At 45.8% G+C, this 19194-nt stretch overlaps 1 protein-coding gene across 1 annotated transcript in view; it reads left to right on the forward strand.

Annotated features, from left to right (window-relative positions):
• DNER (delta/notch like EGF repeat containing) overlaps positions 1–19194 on the forward strand; it is a gene marked incomplete at both ends in the record, with an annotated part of 338491 nt that overhangs the window by 215958 nt on the left and 103339 nt on the right. Inside the window, one exon of the mRNA XM_080689915.1 lies at positions 13639–13752. Coding sequence (XP_080546041.1) covers positions 13639–13752 — 114 coding nt within the window. The remainder of the gene's footprint in view (positions 1–13638; positions 13753–19194) is intronic.

The raw sequence follows: 19194 nt of genomic DNA on the forward strand, positions 1-19194 counted from the left end.
ATGATCCTCCTGTCCCAACCTCCCAAGTACTGAGATTATAGGTGTATGCCACTATATCCAACAACTCTGCTTACTTTTCTTCTCAATATTTCTGTACTGTTATGGTTTAAGTATTTATTTGACATTTCCAGAAATATAGCTAATTGTTTTTACTTATTACTAGGGAAAATAGTTTTACTTCCCCCATCCAAGAAGATTTACCGTCTTTTATATTCATATTAATATGAGATGTCTAGGTGGCACATATAGGCATATAGGAGTCTCCTTGGCTTCTGATAATAATAATATAATCATGGAAGTAATCCTTTGACTCTGAGTCAGCATAAGAACCATAGAGTTGAACTACAAGTACATGAATTTGGATAATTCAACTTAGATAGTCTCGGAGACAGTTGACAATGGCTGATAAATTCATCAAAACTGGGCTGGAACCCAAAGAGTGAAAATTGACCTTGATTTAAAAAATGCTTGTATTTTATTTATTTCACTAAAATAACAAACTATAGCATCACACTTATAAGTGGTAGGATGCTACTATCTTTTTTTTTTTTTTTTTTTTTTTTTGGTGGTACTGGGGTTCCTGGAAGCCCTTCTACCTCCGGGCTACGCTCCCAGACCTATTTTATATTTTTGAAACCGGGTCTCTTACGCCAGCGCGGCTGGCTTCGAACCTGTGCGATCCTCCTGTCTCCGCCTCCCAAGCGCGGGGATTACAAGCGTGCGCCACCACGCCCGGCGGATGTTACTATCTTAATAAGCTACTTTTTTAATGGTAGTTGTGAGTACTGGGAAGTCTCCAATTTTTATGAAATGGGATTTTATTTGAGATCTAGGTGCTTTTGTGGGTTGTTCACAGTCTACACACGTTTCAAAACAAATGTAAATGCTCTCTGCACACAGGCATTCACAGCATGTGGCTTTCCGGGGTTCTTCTCGAAAGGTGTACCATGTGCTCGGATTGCCCATCAGGGAGAAAAACCCCTCCATGCAGACGAAATTCTATCCTACTGAATTGAAATTTTAAAGCAGCTACAGAAATACATTGACCATTCAAAATCTTTTCTGTTCTTCATGAACCCGTAGCTCATTCGTCTTCTTCCTCACCTGCTGTTCTGCCCCGCAGTGGCCTCACCCGGGCTGGGGTCTCCTAGCCACCCTGCCCCTATCGGGGTCTCCCCGACTCCTCAGCCTTCTGTCATTGTCCTCTCACAGGGCTGGCTGTATGGGGTCCCCCTGGGCCCTGGGCTCTGCCCTTCCTTGTACTCAGAAACAAGACCCGATCATGGAACTGTTACCCTGACATCTGCCTCTCTTTGCCCGTCTACCTTTGACTCGTCCCTGCCACTCTCCTAAGCACCTGTCTCCTTCATCAGCTGTAGTTCTGCAGGACCTGCCCTCCACTCACACATGTCTCTCTCCCTTCTTTATTTCTAGCTTTGCTTCTCAATGAGCTTTTTATTGCAGTCAACAAACATATGTATGTGTGTGGGCACACACACACACACACACACACACACACATGCACACACGCACACACACATGCACACCTAATGTTTACCGAGTCCTTACTAAGTGTGAACCTGTACTAAGTGCTTTACGAGAGCAGTCTTAAAGCACCTGTGAAGTAAACACTCTTAATTATACCAGTTTCGTGGATAAGAAAACCGCGGCAGAGTGAAGTTTTGTAACGTGGCAAAGACTATCAGGGTAACATTAGGCTGTATTGCAAGAACACACATCCCCGAATCTCAGTGGCTTCCAAGCAGAGGTCAGTTTCTGCCTGTGTCATAGGGTGATGAAGGCACTCAGCCTCCAAGAGGTCACTCAGGGATCCAGGTTCTTTCCTACTTAAATTAGTCCCAAACATCCTTGAAAAAAATATAATTTTTCTATGGAAAAACCATATTTCCTTTGTGGAAGAGCTGTTGATTTATATAATTTAACTGATTTTTTTTAAAGCAATAGATATACATATAAAGAGCCCTCAAACAGTGGGAAATGTGCATTTCTTGTGAAAATTGACCCTATTGTGTGCTGATTGTTCCAAGTTATTCTTTTTGGGCAATGAATTCAAAGTTGTGTCCCAAGAGAACAAAAATCCCCCCCCCCCAAAGTCTCTTCATTGGTGTTTTAGTCTCTATTCTCAATGCTGTGACCCCCAAAACTTGACCACACGACTTAGAGGAAGGAAGATATATTTGCTCACAGTTCTGGAGATTTCAGGGGTTCGGTCCATGTTAGGCCAGGTGAAGTTAGTGGACCTCTGGGCCTGCTTCAGGGAGCAGAGAAAGCAAGGACTCTGCTCTAACATTATAGCGGCTGAAAGTAAGAGAGCAAGCAAGGGGCTTCGAAGACACAAGGACGGTCCCCAAGGCCATATCCCCAGTGAATACCTCCTCCAGCCACACTCACCGGCCTAGGTTACCACCCCGTAAATCCACTGCAATAGACTTATCCACTGAGGAGATCACAAACCTCTCATTTAATTATATGGACATCACTGCAGGAGCTCTTTCAGGGACATTCCTTATCTCACCATAACAATGGGGATGCTGTCCCGACTCACTGCTCGTTTCTCTTGAGAGGAGGACATTTCTTTGAAAGTGAAAATACTATTTTTGGCAGAGGATCTGCAGCTTTACATTTTTTAATATTTTTTAATATAACTGCAATGCCGAGTGATTCATGGGTAGTCTAGAGATTATGAATTCTGTAGATTGAATTCTGAGTTGATTCAGTAACAAGCCCTCCTTCTTTATTTGATTTTTAATATAATTTCTTTAAACAATCAATGCATGACTAAGTTGAAATTTAACTTCCTTAATCAGGATTTATTTTATGAAAGCCTTCTAATTTCAAGAATATAATTTTTCCTCAAAGGAGCTATTTCTTTTTCTGAAAAGAATAGCTGTGATACACACTCAGAACCACTGCTGCCAAAATATTATCAGCATTATGCAAAGCATTTTTTTAACTTCAAAGCACTACATTGTTCCAACTAATTGGTGATTTCAGTCTGTTTTTAAAAAGTCATGATTTTTGAGGCAAGGGGGATGTATTGTGTCATGTGTTCCCATCCGGGCTTTATCTTTTCAACACTGACTTTTTTGAGTAAGCATTGGGACCTTTGAATTGTTGGTTTGAAGCAGGTTATCTCCTCCTGGAAATAAGAATTGTCGCCAGTCCTCACATTCAGCACCATTTTATTCAAAGAGCTCGCACTAGCAGGCCATGAGTGCGGTCGTTAAAAAGTGGGTTAGTTCAGAGTTTCGGGCCAGAAGAGACCTCGGAACTCATCCCTGTTGGTGAGGCCTGCAGGTCTTGTCTGAGATCACATCTGGGTCTACCTCTGAGTCGAAGATGTTTTTTTTTTTTTCACAATAAGTCACTAATGGTTTGTCAATTTTTTATTTGCTCTGGGTAGAGTAGCAGGTATACCATATCGCTCCCAATTTTATTTATTCTCTTTAGGACCAGAGATAGCAGCACTTGGCACTAGGGGGACAGAAACCAAAATTGAAACCTGGCACGTAGGGGTTTCAGTCTACTTTTTCCCACTAACTGGTTACATGATCGCCTGCGATTTTCCTGAACTTGCCTAAACCCTCTTGTTTTTTTTTTTTTTTTCCAATTTTAAAAATTGTTGTAAGGATTACTCAGTCATTCAACAATTATTTATTCATTTAATAATTACTTATTCAACAACACTTTGTAGTACCGTATCTACTCCACGCGGGGCGTTTTCTGTGGTTCTGTGGTTACAGAACTGCCCAGTGTCTGCTCCGAGGCCTCCCCGGCGCTCTCCTCCCTCTCTTCAGCTGTGTCCTCTGCCGTGGCTAGCGATCGCACCTGCGGGGCTGTCACGGTATGGATGTCTTCCAGACCCTCCTCCAGCCTGGCCTCTGGCCTCAGCTCCGGCATTTGTATCGGACTTGGCGTTGATGGCTGGGCTAACGCGTCCTCCTTCTCCTCCTCCAGGCCAGGCTCGTGGAGCCCGCCTCCCCTGCCGCCCTCCTGTGCCCTCCAGCCTGGCTCTCCCTGCGCCTCGCGTCCACCTGTGGTGCCAGCTGCGCCCTCTTCGCTCGGCTGGAAGCCGGGCCGTGGCGGTGGACGCCCTCAGCTCATTTGCTTTGGGTGGTCGCCAAATTTGCTTTATTTACGACGACTCCCCATCGGCCTCCGCTCTTCCTTTTCCATGGCCAGTGCCCTGACTCAGGCGCCGTCATCTGCTGCCTGAATGATGGCGACCAGCCTCTGTCTCCTCCTCATCCCACTCAGCTTGGCTCTGAGCTGGCTGTGCTGACAGGTCGGGGTGCTGGCACAGCAAACCTGCTTCCCAAACGCACTTTCTATATGACCGTGGGGGAACTGGCCACTCTTACCAGGCCTCAGCTGTCTCACTCTAAATGGGGGGCAGGTAGGCCGGGCGTGGTGGCGCACGCTTGTAATCCCTGCGCTTGGGAGGCGGAGACAGGAGGATCGCGCAGGTTCGAAGCCAGTCACGTGTGCTGGCTTAGGAGACCCTGTTTCCAAATGAAAATGTAAAAATAGGTCTGGGAGTGTAGCCCGGAGGTAGAAGGGCTTCCAGGAACCCCAGTACCACCAAAAAAAAAAAAATAAATAAATAAATAAAAAATAAATGGGGGGCAGGTAATAGTATTGAACATGCCACAGGTCAGTCTCGTTTAGCAAGTTGAGATGCTAGCTGTGGGTGCGCAGGGCGGTGCCTGGCACACAGTGGGCTCAGCGGCGTCGGCTGCTGCTGTTAATGTCACTGTCGAGCCAGTAGTCTGAGGCCCCACAGGGAGCCGCCCCCACCTCCTCCACTCTTCCTGCAGCCGCCCACCCTGGCCAGCCCGGCTGGGCCGCTCCGGACCCTCAGCCCTCCCTTTATCCTCTGCTGAGACCACACCGGAGCCAGGCCTGCGCGGGCCAGTCCCTGCCCACCGTCCTGGCCCGGGGTTGGCTTGCCTGGTGCTCAAGGTCTCTTCAGATGAGCTTAATGGAAGAGAAAGGACGGACACATGCAGTTAACAGCGTGGGCTGAGCTCCAGGGCCAGTCGCTCAAAACTCCGCTCAACTCCTCTGAGCCCAGGGTGTTATTTATTTATTTATTTTTATCTGTGAAAGTCAGTAATACTGACTTTGTGAAAGAGAACACACACACACACGTACATGTACCACACATGCACGCATACCGTATCCACACTTATTTCACATGCACACCCAACGCACATTACACATACACACTCAAGCACACATATGCACATAGACACACATAGACATGTGTATATTTACTTAAGCACACACACATGTGTATTTACATAAGCATACGCACACGCATGTGTACACTGGCACAGGAATTGTTTTCTTTTTGGTACCTGGGAGTGACCTCAGGGGCATTCTACCTCCGAGGTACACGCCCAGCCCTTTTTATTTTTGAAACAGGCTTCGTGCTAAGTTGCCGGTGCTGACCTGGAACCTCCGATCTTCCTGTCTCAGCTTCTCAAGTGCTGGGATCACTTTTTTTTTTTCCCCTTTCGCGTGTGTCTCTTTGTGTGGCACTGGGGATTGAACCCAGGGGGCAGTCTGCCTCTGAGTTACAACCCCAGCCCTATTTTATTTTGAAACAGGGTCTCTCTAGGTTAATGGGAGTCTCACTACTTGCTGAGGCTGTCCTCAAACCTGCCATCCTCTTGGCTCAGCCTCCCAAGTCCTGGGATAACAAGCGTGTGTCCGACGCCCGGCTCCTGCCCTTGGTCTTGACAGCTCTTTGTAGCTCCGTCGTGTTGTCCAGCCCAGAGACCTGCTCCCGGGGAGACTGGAGGAGAGCCAGGAAGCCATCGTGAACAGAAGGTGGCCAGCCGACAGCATCTCTTCACCATGGTGGTATTCTATGTAGAAACTTTAAAAGGCACAGTTGGTGACTCCCGATTCCTTGGCAGGTGGGTGGGGGCCAGCCCAGCCTCCCCCAGCACCTGTCAGTCCAGACGTGTCCTCTGCGGGACTCCGCCCTTCCCATGTTAACACTTTCCTGTGCACGGGCCTTGTGTCATCTGGAGGGCGAGCCCGGAGGCAGGAACGATTCCCAAGCTTTTCTTAGACACCCAGATGTGAGTTTTCACTCACAAAAAGTCCTTTCGCAAAGAGTGAGTATCTTCTCCTTAGCTTTATTTATTTTATATACTTGAAATTCAGTTGGTGAATATTTTAAGACGATTACTTACCTGAGCCCTGCATAAATTCTTCATTTAAAATATCTCTTTTTTAGCCAGGCGCGGTGGGCACTCTTGCAGTCCCAGCATTCTGGAGGCTGAGGCGGAAGAATCACATTTTACCAACAGCCTCAGCTACTTAGTGAGGCCCTCCGCAATTTAGTGAGACCCTGTTTCAAAATAAAGAATAAAAAATAGGGCAGGGGGTGTAGCTTGGAGATTGAATGCCCCTGGGTTCTTTCCCCAGACGCACAAGAAAAATATTTTTTTTCATTTTTTTAGCAGTACTGGGGATTGATCCAGGGGCATTCTATTACAGAGCTATATCCCCAGCCATTTCTAATTATTTTAAATTTAAGTGTGTTGCTAAAGTGCCCAGGCTGGCCTCAAACTTGCGATCCTCCTATCTCAGCCTCCCCAGTTTTTTCTCTCTATTGATTTCAGTTTCTCAGGGCTAGTCACGAGGACATATGTAGTCACGGGAACTTTATTAGAATCTCTAGATTAAAAGATACAGGTGTGACACATAAACCTGGCCTATATCAACATCGCTGTTTCTTATTTCTTTGCATTTCAATGGAATTAAAGGGGCTATCTTAAAAATTGGGATGTGCTGTGCTTCTGTGGCCGTCAATTTACGGTGTGGCGGTACCTCTCGTGTCCCTGGCTCTGCGCCGGGGGCTGGGCCAAAAATGAGCAGCCGTCCGCCGCCTTTACACTAGGGAACAGAGTCGAAGAGGACGCACCGACAGGCGCAGTGATGGAGTCCGGGCTCCCGCTGCCCAACAGAAGAGAAGGCGGACAGCGCGGGCACCAGACCTGTGGATGGGACACAGTGTTTGATTTCACCCATGAGCTTCTGAGTTTTCCTCCTTTATCTGAAGCGTTCAAAAAGACCGCCTGCTGCTTGATTTCAAGGTTGGCACGTGCTGCGGGGCAGAATCAGCAGGGGGGCTGGGGAGCCTCCGATCTGGGCCCCACCTCCGGCTTCCTGCCTCCGTGGTGTCAGGCGATGCTGTGATGAGCCCCCGGGTGCTGCTGCTGCTGCTGCTGCTGCTGCTGCTGCTGGTCTGAGGGACCACTGCACTACATTGCATCCCACCCAGGCATGGTGGTGCACAGCAGCCCCTGGGAGGCTGAGACAGGAGGATTGTAGGCTTGAGGCTGGCCTCAGCAACTTAGTAAGACCCTCAGCAACTTAGTGAGACCCTGTTTCAAAATAAAGAATGAAAAATAAGGTTGGGGGGAGAGCTCGGAGGTAGAATGCTCCTGGGTCCCATCCCTAGTACCGCTAATGAATGAATGAAGAAATAAATAAATAAATAAATAAATATTAAAAATAAGGCTATGGGTATAGCTCAGAGATAGAATGCCCCTGTTTTCAACCTCCAGAACCACACACACACACACCAAACCAAAACAAAACTCCAGGAGGTCAATGAGATTGGCATTGTTGCTTTGCAGCTTTCAGAACTGTATATTATTTGTTCATTCAAGAATATCAAGCCACCTGGGATGTGCCAGGCACAAGCTGCCGCGGATTCAAGGGCACACTCATTAGAAATGAGGCCTGTGATCCGGGCGTGGTGGCGCACGCTCGGAATCCCGGTACTTGGGAGGCTGAGACAGGAGGATCGCAGGTTTGTGGCCAGCCTCAGCTACTGAGTGAGGCCCTCCTCAACTTAATAGAGACAGCTTAATGAGACCCTGTTTCCAAATGAAGAATAAAAAACAGGGCTGAGGGTGTAGCTTGGAGGTTGAATGTCCATCCCCAGTACTGCAAAGAAAAAAAGAGAGAGAGAGAGAAAAGAAAAGAAAAAGAAATGGCGCCTGCTGCTTGGAGTTGGTCTCATGGGCCATTGCAAGCGTCCCTGGAGCTGGCTTTCTTTGTCCTCATTCCAGCGCCGGTGGAGACGCAGGCAGGTCACGTGGATCCCGGGATGAGCCTGCCCTGCCCTGCCGAGCTCTAATCACCACCCGACCTTGACTTCCTAGGACGCTGCCCTCTCCTGGGCTCCTCTGGCCTGCTGACTTGACTCCTTTTTTCCTCACCTTGAGATTCACTTTTCTAATTCCTCTGAATGTCAGCTTTCTCCCATGCTTTAGTTTTTATCATGTATTTCCATCCCCATTAGACTTTACTGATTGCTTTTCAGAGATGGGCCGCACCCATCACTCCTTTCTTACCCTCGGTTTTTAATTTGTGTCTGTATCTGTCCAGATGTGTTGGTTTCTGTCTCACCAGCGGAGGACCTTACTCCTTTCTTTCCGTTGAATAACTTCTGCCTTCCGACTTTGAACTTGGGTGCCACCGAGCTGGATCTCTTGATGGTCACAGATTCCTGCTATCTCCTTCTTGCTCCAGCGTGCTAATATTAGGCCTGCTCTGGCCCCCCCAGGGTGACAGCTGAGGCTGGCGGCTTGTTCTGGTGGCATGGGGCTTTCAGTTCAAATCCAGCAGTTTCACTCCACTGCACAGGCTAGACTGTAAAAAGATCAGGACTGTTAAAAATAGCTCTCACTACAATTCCCACCTGGGCTTCCAGGACGGCTCTCCAAAGAAGCAATCAGATTCTCCCCCATGGAGCAAAAGCAACACGGAGGGATATTTTTTAAATTTTTGTTTCAGTAGAGGAGCCATAAAACAAACACCATGCATAAAAAACAATTGTGCCTGGAGGGAGAATATTTAGAACCCCCCCCCCCCAACAACTGATCAGTTGCCTTATTTCTTACATAGTCTGACTCATTTAGCCAACCCCTCTTACACCTAATTTGCCCCTGACTTGCAGAAGGTTGTCCTTCATTTAAAGAGATGGGCAGTTTCGGTGATGGTATGTGGGCACGGGAGGTGGGAGATTTTTTTGTTATATTGCCGGAAGTCAAAAGATGCTATTTAGATATCATTTTCTCTGAGCTGTTCTGACATCCACAAGGAAACTCAGCCATCCTTTTTTCTCCATGTACTAATAAGTTTCAAATTATATTTTATGCCTAAGTATACATAAAAGAGAGCCAAATGCCAAGCCTGTATGAGATGAACTAACATAATATTATCATCTGTTGATGCCCATTGAATGGAAGTACAGTTTGATGTTATTTTCTTAAAGGCCTGATCGTCTTGTATTTTGTGTCTTTTTTCCCTTTACAATGTACTCTGGCAGGCTTCAGTTACCATCACACGTACTTTTTTTTTTTTTTTTTTTTTTTCATGTGCTAACATGCTCGTTCATGGTCAGACTGCTTCAAAGGCACCCGGCTCACTTTAGAGATTCCCCAAGTGTACCGTACGTCCCCAGGGCATCCGCCCTCGACGTCCTGAGCCACGGCTTCTCTTTGCCACGTGTAACTGATCTTTGTTATATTTAAAGTTCTCCAAAGGAATAAAACCTCTGCGATTCCTGATCAGGATTTTTTTCAGTAGTCATCTATTTTTGAACTAATTAATTTGTAGAGTGTCACAATGACACAGTCCTCAGTAACTTAAAGAAAATTTTAATGGTCTTTTAATTTGCAAAAGGTTGTAAATATTCTAAAGGTTTCTGTTTTTCATAAAATGTTCCGAAGGTCTCATTTCTCTGCTCTGTAAAGGAGCGGTTCCTATTGAAGGGAAAACTTTTTAGGCTGAAGGATGAAGTTCCCGCTGATCTAAACTCAGGCTTCTCCACTCTGGCACGGGGGTGTTCTAGACTAGGTGGTTGTTTGCTGTGGGGACCTCCGTGTATTGTAGGGTGGTCGGCAGCTCCAGCCTCTACACACTAGCTGCCTATAGCACCCCTGGGGGCTCCTCAAAGAACCAAGTCTCCTGACATCATTGAAGGATCCTGAGAGTAGAATGAGCCCAGCTGAGAACCACTGGGGTGAGGAGTGAAATCTGGACAGGTCTGTTGGGGAAGGAAAAGGCAAGGGGCTCTGCTTCAGCCCGGTTGAGTTGCCATCTTGCAGGGACCTGGTTGGAGGCCAACTTTTAACAGGACAGAAGACACAACCCAGCACAAGTTCTAGTGATTTCTTTTCACTTAAATTCCTACCATTCTCTTTTTTAATTTTGACTCCTTGCATATGAGATCAAATAAAAAAACAAAAGCCGTAGGAAGAGTGATTTGGGTGAATCCTGGGCATCTAGTTCTGAGTCTTATATGGATGTGTTTTTCTGATGACTCCGGTTAAGTCCCTGTGCTTCTAGGGCCCACAAAGTGACTCTTGGGTACTTGAAGGCCACAGGCTTCATGGTTCTGTGTCCTCGGCCTCTCTTCTCCCAAAGCTGGTGAGGGTGGTGCAGCTGGTGGACCTTCCTGTACAGCAGTGGGCTTTCCTGTGTACTCACACGAGGCCAACCGCAGTGCCTCGCTCCTCGGGCAAGCCCCGTGTGGACGCGAGGCAGGTCCTGAACGTGTGAGCTGCAGGCCCACTGCTGACTGTTGACAGTACCACTGGCCCTTGCAGCTGAGGATGCTCTGTAATTCCATCATCCCGGCCTGCCTCCTCCTGGCTCCCCCACACGCCTCCATTATTGATTTTCATGTCCAGCAGCACCGAACCCATAGACGTGTCAATATGCTCATGTTTCACATAACTATAATTATGCGAAGATTATAATTACACATAGTCTACCTCCATAGTTCAATGTTTCCTATATCTTAAAAATCTGTAATATAAAGACTTTGAAGTTCAGGGTAGGGGGAAACAATAATATAGCATTTATCTCAGACCAGAGTTCCTCATTAGATGGGTACTGTTGACATCTTGGGTGTAACATTTCTGTTGTATTAGACCATCTCAAGTAGCACAAGGCTTTGGTGTCTTCCCTCAATAAATGCACTTGGGATCTCCAGACCATTTTGACAACCCCCAAAACACAGCGCATGAGAAATGTGAGCTAGTCTCTTAGACTGAAATCTTTCAAAACTTGGATACAATATGGAGAGCACTGAACAGCACTTAAGAGTCACCTTCTTTATAGGGTTAATTTAATTAGTTCTCATAGATCTGATAAGCACATGGGAATATTTGTATATGTCAGGCAACTGTGGTTCTGTGGAAACTGTTGATATTAATAAATACAGCCTAAAGTGGTTAATTAAATTTGTAAATAGGGCCAAATTTTAATGAAAGAGGCCATTAAGATATCCTTTAAAATATCCTTTTGTTAGGAATACATATTAAAATATTTACAGGTGAAATGAAATTTGCTTGAAGATGCCCCCATGGGGAAAAGATGAAAACACGAGGAGACCAGATGAAATTAAATATAAAAGATGTGAATGATTGTGAAGTGGGGTGATGGACATGCAAGGCTTATATGCTAATCTCTCTATGTTTTAAAGTGTATTCACAGTTTCTGAATAAAAATTCAATGTTAGTGGTTGTTATAATTTTCTTGTAAGAATTTTGAAATCCATAGAATCCTTCAGCATTCTTCTCTCTGGCGGGGGCACACAGCCTTTTTGGGTCGTATGTAATTGATTGCTGGCTATGTTCCTGGTTTTGTGTGATTCTGTGGTCACGACTCTGAGGTCTTTCCAATGACAGGATTCATGACATCCAGATCCTCTCAGCCACACTGTCTCTAAGGAGCTACCCCTGAAATCAATTATATTTTCAGAAATTTTGAAAGTGGGGATTAAAAAAATATTTTGTGTTGAGCCCAAGCATTACCACATTCAGGTTGCAAGTTGGGATGGATATTTATGGTTTTCACTTTGTATGTATTTTCTGTGTCTGTCTGTATGTGATTCCTTTTCATTCCTTTCGGTTACCTTTCCTTCATACTAAGTCCATGTTTGATGGTGGTAATGCTTAGTGCGCTAGGCATTGTGTTGGGTTTAGGGCTTCGGGGTAGGAGTTCGACTTCCTGGGTGACTTCATGGGAAACTTCCTCAGATTCCTCACTTGTAAGGTGGTGATTTTAATAATATTGACTTCCTAGGGTTGTATAGTGAGGATGAGTTAATGTGTGGGTAAAAAAAATAAGTGCTCTGTTCTAAGTATTAGCTATTATTTTTGACTCCAAAGTTATTTAGTAGCACTCCTCTCAAGAAAAATTCACTTTCCTACACTGAGTTTAGAACTTTCATCTGAAAACACATTATTAACATAATATTATTACATTAAACTCTCTGCTCTGGAATTTTGAAATGGGGACTCTTTAATTCACATCTTACCCATCTTTTCATACCCATAAATTAGCTAGACTCTCCTAGACCTTTGTGTATCTGAGAAAGCGCGGGCTTACAAATGAATGCCTCTATACCCACAAGCTGTAATTTACACTAGTTTGGCAGGTGATTGAAGCTCAGGAAAATCATCTCTCATCTAATATCATTGATCTATTTTTCGCAAATCTCAGATGCAAGTGTTAATGACAACCTTTCAAAACTATTAGTTCATAAAGATGAGTTACTGATGTAGTCATAATCATCCTCGAAATATATAAATGTTGCACTATTATTATAATTGTGTAGAAAATATCTGTGCACAAAAATGTATGATAGAAATCCTCTCCAGAGCATGAATGGGCCTGTCATTCACATGATATGTCTAAGGGCAATCTTTTTTCTCCTTTTATTTTGTTTTGTAGTTTCCAACTTTTCTTTCAAACCATTACCCACTTTAAGACAAAAACCATATTAGTATGCTGTTGTTGTTGTTGTTGTTGTTGTTGTTGTTTTAAAGAACTTGTCTGTGTAGAGGGCTTTGTTTTCAAAATTAATAAGTCTGGAATTTATTTAAAGCCTTTTGGCTACCCAGGTGTTTCAATAGATTTACATTCTTATTTCCTCCTTACTCACATGCGCTTATGTTGCTATCCAGCAATACCACCATGGGAGCCTGGCTTCACAGAGAGTTTAGAGCTGGATTTATGACGCAAATAAATATTAAGAATACTATATTAATGTGCTTAGCATTATGTGGGCTTCGATCTCTTTATCTTTAAAATGAGGGAACAGGACACAGAACTAACAGTTCTAACTCTATGATATTGCAAATTTAAAAACTCGATAGGCACACATTTTTCTAATGTCTTTACACGGATATTCTAATGACCTCGGGAAAGTGGCTGTCATCTCCCGTAGTTCAAGGCAAACTTTGCAAATTCTTATGTCAGAACGGGACCCTCAATTGGGGTACTGACGTTCAGTCTCAGATTCTGAAAGTTGCCATAAGATAAAGCACAGACCCATGTTGGAGAGGACTCTCCCCTTGCAATCAAGAGTTTTACAAAGTGAATGACTTCTGAACAGATTCTCAATGGCCATGATTGCTTCTAGTTTTAGGACCAAGCGAGATCAAGGTGTGGTGGGAGACTAGTCCAAGCCGCTGTCTCCGTGGATGGGAGCTCTTGAGTTCATTGATTTCTGGGGCGGCCCAGGGTGGCCAGGGAATAGCAACTCTTATAAAATCTGCATTTTATTTTATGCAGGCTACACTGGAGCACTTTGCCAGTCCAAGATCGATTATTGTGTGATAGACCCATGCAGAAATGGAGCAACGTGCATTTCCAGTCTTGGTGGATTCACCTGCCAGTGCCCAGAAGGTAAAATACTATTTATTTTTCTAGTAATGCTGCTTATTTTCCAGTTTTAAATCATAAATCCATTCAATCATCTTTGTATCTTATATTTCTGAAACACTTCAAGGGAACTTTGTATGTTGTTTATCTTAGAAAACAAAAATAAATGTTTCCTTTTTTAAGCTCTGTGCTAAAAGAGCTTGGTGATTACATTTGAATATGCGATGGTTGAGGAATTTCAGGGATTTCGATCATACACTGCAAATGGATTTCTCTAATAGAGTCTCTTTTTGATGGTGAAATTTTACTTGTCAAGGTTCTGGATTTTGTTAGAGCGTTTGTTTTTCACCAGTCCATGTAAAAAAGTCTACTTTGGTTTTTGTATCAACTTCATAATGTCTTATGAAATTCAAGTCACCTGGGATGCCACATCTTTGGGGCTACATTTATTTATTTATTTATTTATTTATTTATTTATTTATTTATTTATTTGGTGGTACTGGGGTTCCTGAGAGCCCTTCTACCTCCTGGCTATAGTCCCAGACCTATTTTTACATTTTTATTTGGAAACAGGGTCTCCTAAGCCAGCATGTGAGGCTGGCTTCGAACCTGCGCGATCCTCCGGTCTTGCGCAGAGATTACAAGCGTGCGCCACCACGCCTGGCCTTACTTTTATTTACTTTTTATAAAGAGAGTTTCACCGTTAGAGTGGTTTCTCCTGAGGAAGCTGGCAGAGAACAGCTGCTAGAAGCTGAGGTTCAGGGATGATTTTGCACTTTGAAGGAGTTCTGTTCTCAGATGTTATGGAAGGATTGCTTTGAACCCCAATATTGAAGACTAATGTAGTGTGAGAGTTTTTCTCCTTTAAAACCATCATGTAAGCTCCTGATTTACAAAACTGACATTGACAACTACGTAAAGGAGCGCCACAGCCTTTGCTGTAGAGATTAAACCTAGAGACTAAATTTGTAAGGAAATACCTGCATCCAAAATTCCCCTACATTGCCCCTGGCTGAGAGCCTGAAGGAACATGGTGGTGCCAACAGGTAGGATGGCATTGATAAGAGGCCGACACCTTTCAGGTAACCGAGTGCTCGGGGTCCCCGGGACGTACTCCTGTGATGGGTAGCGCCTCCTACTCTTCGATATTTTGGAGAAATGAACATCGCCTAAAAAAGGGCAGATTCATATCTCCAAGCTCCTGTGCAGAGGGCAGGGCAAGGCAGGGTGGCTATGGTTCACAGCTGTTCTCCTGTGTAGCAGTGAGCGCTGGGAATGCACAAGGTCACCAAGCAAGGTCACCCTGTTCCCAATGGACCACTGTCTCTCCCTTCCCCCATGCTTATCTTCCTTTTGCAATGCAGGCAAACAAATAAGGAACTCTGGAAAGTTACTGAGGGCCGGTGACACCAAGACTCACCGTGGTCACTTGCCTCTGAGCAAGCTGCAGCCTTTCAAAGCCTCGTCACACGCTCGATGAGTCAGTTGTCAGGCTTGCTGTCTGGTTAAGGACAAGCATGAAGGTCATTACGGGATCACATGAGATTTTTGTGAAAGAGCTTGGACAACTCCAAATTGCTTTATCATTATTGCTTTAATTTTTACTAGAAAATTACAAGGACACCCCAGAAACTCAGGGGAGGTTGCACAGAATCACGCTGGCAATAAAGGCTATCTCCTGAGCCAGGAGCTAGGGATTTTGCCTTTGCCTGTACTTAATTTTTCCATCTGGTATTGTGTTTCTGAGCACTTCCTATATACCAGGTGCTATACTAGGTCCTGAAATACACTAGCTAGCAAAGCTAAGATAGCCCCTTCCCAGCTGCACACACAAATGAGAATATAATTACGTCCAGTAGGTGCCTTGCAGATGTACAAAGGGATCTGCTTCACCTTGGGAGCTTAAAAGAGACTCCCGCACGCCAGGACCCCAAAGAGGGAGGGCGGAGATGGTGTGGTTGGAGGCCTGGCTGAGCTAAGAGGATGTGGATGGTGGCAGTGGGAGGCACAGGGCCCGGCCAGGTTGGCAGGACTTGGGGGACCCGAGGGCTACACATCCTCTTGATGCTGAGGAGAGGGAGGCAGAGGCTCCGTGTGAAGCCAGGTTCCTCCAGGTACGCACCAGCGTCGTCCCATGACGAGTGACTTCACCTCCCAGTGCCTTAGTGTTTGGTAAAATGGGGCCGATGACAAGGTCCCACTCTTACAGTCAGGGTCACGGCTCAGAGATGGCGGAGATGAGGAGCTGAGCGCGGCGCTGCCCGTGTGCTCTAAGCGTCAGCTACTTTATCATGTCTGTTCTCGTGACATTTATTATTGTCCCAGAGTTGATAACCTTTCAGCAGGAGAGTTTGCACTTTGCATTCAGGAAGAGTGTTGAATGTAAACTGGAGAGAGAGAGAGAGCGTGGAAATAAGGAGAAAAGTTTGGGGATGGTTCTAGAAGTCCGGAAGCAGAAGTGGACTTCTTGGAATGGCAGGTGGACTCTGAAAAGGAGGAGCCGATGGATTTGGGGGGAACGTCAGAGGTCAAGCAGCGGGTATCGGGAGAAGGACGGGAGATGGAGGGCGAGGGAGAGAGGCACAGGTGTGTAGCTGGTGCCCCTTTTCAGCTGTGTGCGCCATTCCTGGGGTAGCAGAAATACTGAGGAGAAATGTTCTATTGCATTTAAGGGGCTCTTTGCCATGGGGTGTTAATGAGGCAGATAGTCTATGAATCTGGAAGAAATCCTGGCCAAGTCTAAACACAGGGACACTGGCCCAGCCCTTATGATGTAGACCGTGGCAGGGGCGGCCCACCCAGGGGCCCTCGTCTTTTACCCAGTTGGAGGAGGAGGAGGAGACACAGCGAAGAACCATCCCATGAGCCATTATGTTTCACAGGGCCTTGCTAAGCGATTATATGAAGACCTTATTTAAAAAACAACAACAACAAAAAAAACCAAAATGCCAGTGCATGGATGACATCTCTGCTTATAGTTTCTTAGCTTAAATACTTCTTGCCTGATTTTTAGAGATGTTAAAATTTGCAGGAATGTATGCGAGTTGACAAAGATTTATGTTTCTAACAGCAATGCTGCTGTAGCACTTAAGTGTCTTGTAGCTGTCACGTCTGGTGGACTCAGTGCAGAGGTGCTCACCCGAACACACGCTCAGCACTGTACCCAAGCGTGCGCTTACGGAGATGTCATTTGTTTGGCTATTGTTTTCCTTTCATTTATCTTCGTAAAATGCTAGTCGTTAGCGGGTGTGGTGGTGCACACCTGCAATCCTAGTACTTGGGAGACAGACCGGAGGATTGCAGGTTCGAGGCCAGCCTTGGCAACCTTGTGAGGCCCTCTGCGACCCAATGAGACTCTGTTTAAAAATAAAAAATAACATAAGCATGGGAGTGTAGTTCAGAGGTAGAATGCCCCTGAGTTCAATCCCCAGTAACACACACACACACACACGATAGTATATAATTCCTAATTCATTGTAAGATACTAAAGAAGGATGATGAAGATATTACATTTTATAAATATATTATAGACAGGGAACTCTAGATATGATAGAGTTGAGAACCTTGGTTCTTTGTTTCACAAATGTGTTGGGCTTGCTCACTGTTAAATACGTGCAGTTCTAGAAAGCTCCTCCAGGATGCCTGGACCTAGCCCAGGGACACCGCGATGCTCTCACACTGAACAGATCAAGGCGACTTTCCCGGAAGCCTTTCACGCAGAGATCTCTCTCCCTCAGAGACGGATGGGGGTCAGGGATGGCTTAGCGGGAGCATTCTCCCCGCAGCCCGTCCGGGCCCGCTCTCAGGCTGGCTGGCGCAGTAACTACGTACGGAGCACTTTGCCCTTCGAAAAGCCTGTTTCTCCAGGGCACTTCTCACATCAGCCTCACTCTGAAAGCAAGTTTGGAGACTGTCTCAAGTTGGTTTTCTGAGAGCCCCGGCTCCCAGGCTGACACAGGAGGATTGCAATTTCAAGGACAGCCTCAGCAACATAGCTAGATTCTCAGCAGTGTAGCAAGACACCCTGTATAAAAATAATAATAATAAAAAAAAGAGCTGAGGGTATAGCTGGGAGGTAGGACGCCCCTGGGTAACACAAACACACACACACTTTTTTGCAACCATAATCATGAATAAAATAAATGCAGATTGTCGAGTTCTAAATCTTCTAAGTGTCCTTGATATTTAAATTCTTATGTTTGGGAAAAGTGCAAAATATGTATTTGGGTACGTATATGTCTTGGTGAGGACCGCGGAGCCCTTTACAGCACTCTGTCCAAGGCAGGGACGCCGTGGAGCCTGCGTCTTCCCTCTGGATGGGGCTCTGAGGAGCGCAAGTCCACAGCCGGGCTCTTTCCTGTCCTTTGCCTTCATCCTTAAGGATCTTCCCATCTGACCCGGCTCGGCCGCAGAGTCCGAGCTCCTTCCTGGGTTCTGTCTCTCCGACTCCCGCCTTCCTGTGAGTTCAAAGCCGGCCTGCGAGAGGGCCGTGCGGTCCTGGTACGCCGTCCCAGGAGCTCCCTGCAGGCGTCTGCTCTTCTCCAACTCTTGATTTTACTCTTCATCCGTGACTTTTTGAATTTCTAATTTACTTTCACTAGGTCCATGTTTGAAAAGTACAGTTTCAGATTTCGGCTATCGCAGAGGGAACAAGAAATAAATATTCTGAATATTTTCCTGTGTGTGCTCTGTTGACTGCAACAACAAAGGAATTGGAACCTGCGATTACTGCCTCTGAGTGTGCTCCTCCCCCTGAGGCTGTCTCTGTGCGTGGCTTAGAACTTGGAGATCCTGAAATGGTCAAGCTTAAGGCATAAATTCTGAAGATTTTAAGAACACCACATACATTAAGAATAAAATAAATCGATAGAGCCAGGTGTGGTGGTGCACACCTGAAATCCCAGTACTCGGGAGGCTGAGACGGAGAGGTGCGGGTTTGAAGCCAGCCTCAGCAACTTAGAGAGACTTTGTCCCAAAACAAATACATACATAAACAAACTAGCAAACAAGCGTACAGGCAGGCCAGTAGCACACACATTCGATAATGGTCAGTAGTTATGAAAGCAGGAAGGGCATCTGTCAGTTCTGCTGGTGTGACGTTCACACCGTGAACAGAGCGCAGTCACCTCCAGTCCTCTTCCTATGGTAGGAGGCATGTCGCAGTCAGGGGCCAAGTGACATAAGGGCTTCCTGTTTCGTTCTGAGTGGATGTTAGTTTAACCCAAGGGCATCCGCACTGTAAAGGCCGAGCACTTCCTAGATAGGGCTGTGGCTGCCTGCCGGTGTGAGCAGCCCCGCACTGTGGTGAGGACAGGGGATTGTAAGCCGGTGGCCACTCATCTTTCAGCCTCGTCCCGTGAGAAGGCAGCGCTGGCTTCGCTGTGAGGTATGAAAGCGCTCCAACACAGAAACGGCCGTCGCCAGTGTGGAGAGTTGGTGTCCTGCCCAATGATGGAGCAGTAGAGC

Source organism: Muscardinus avellanarius, assembly GCF_963383645.1.
Source record: "Muscardinus avellanarius genome assembly, chromosome: 2".
Lineage (NCBI taxonomy): Eukaryota > Metazoa > Chordata > Mammalia > Rodentia > Gliridae > Muscardinus > Muscardinus avellanarius.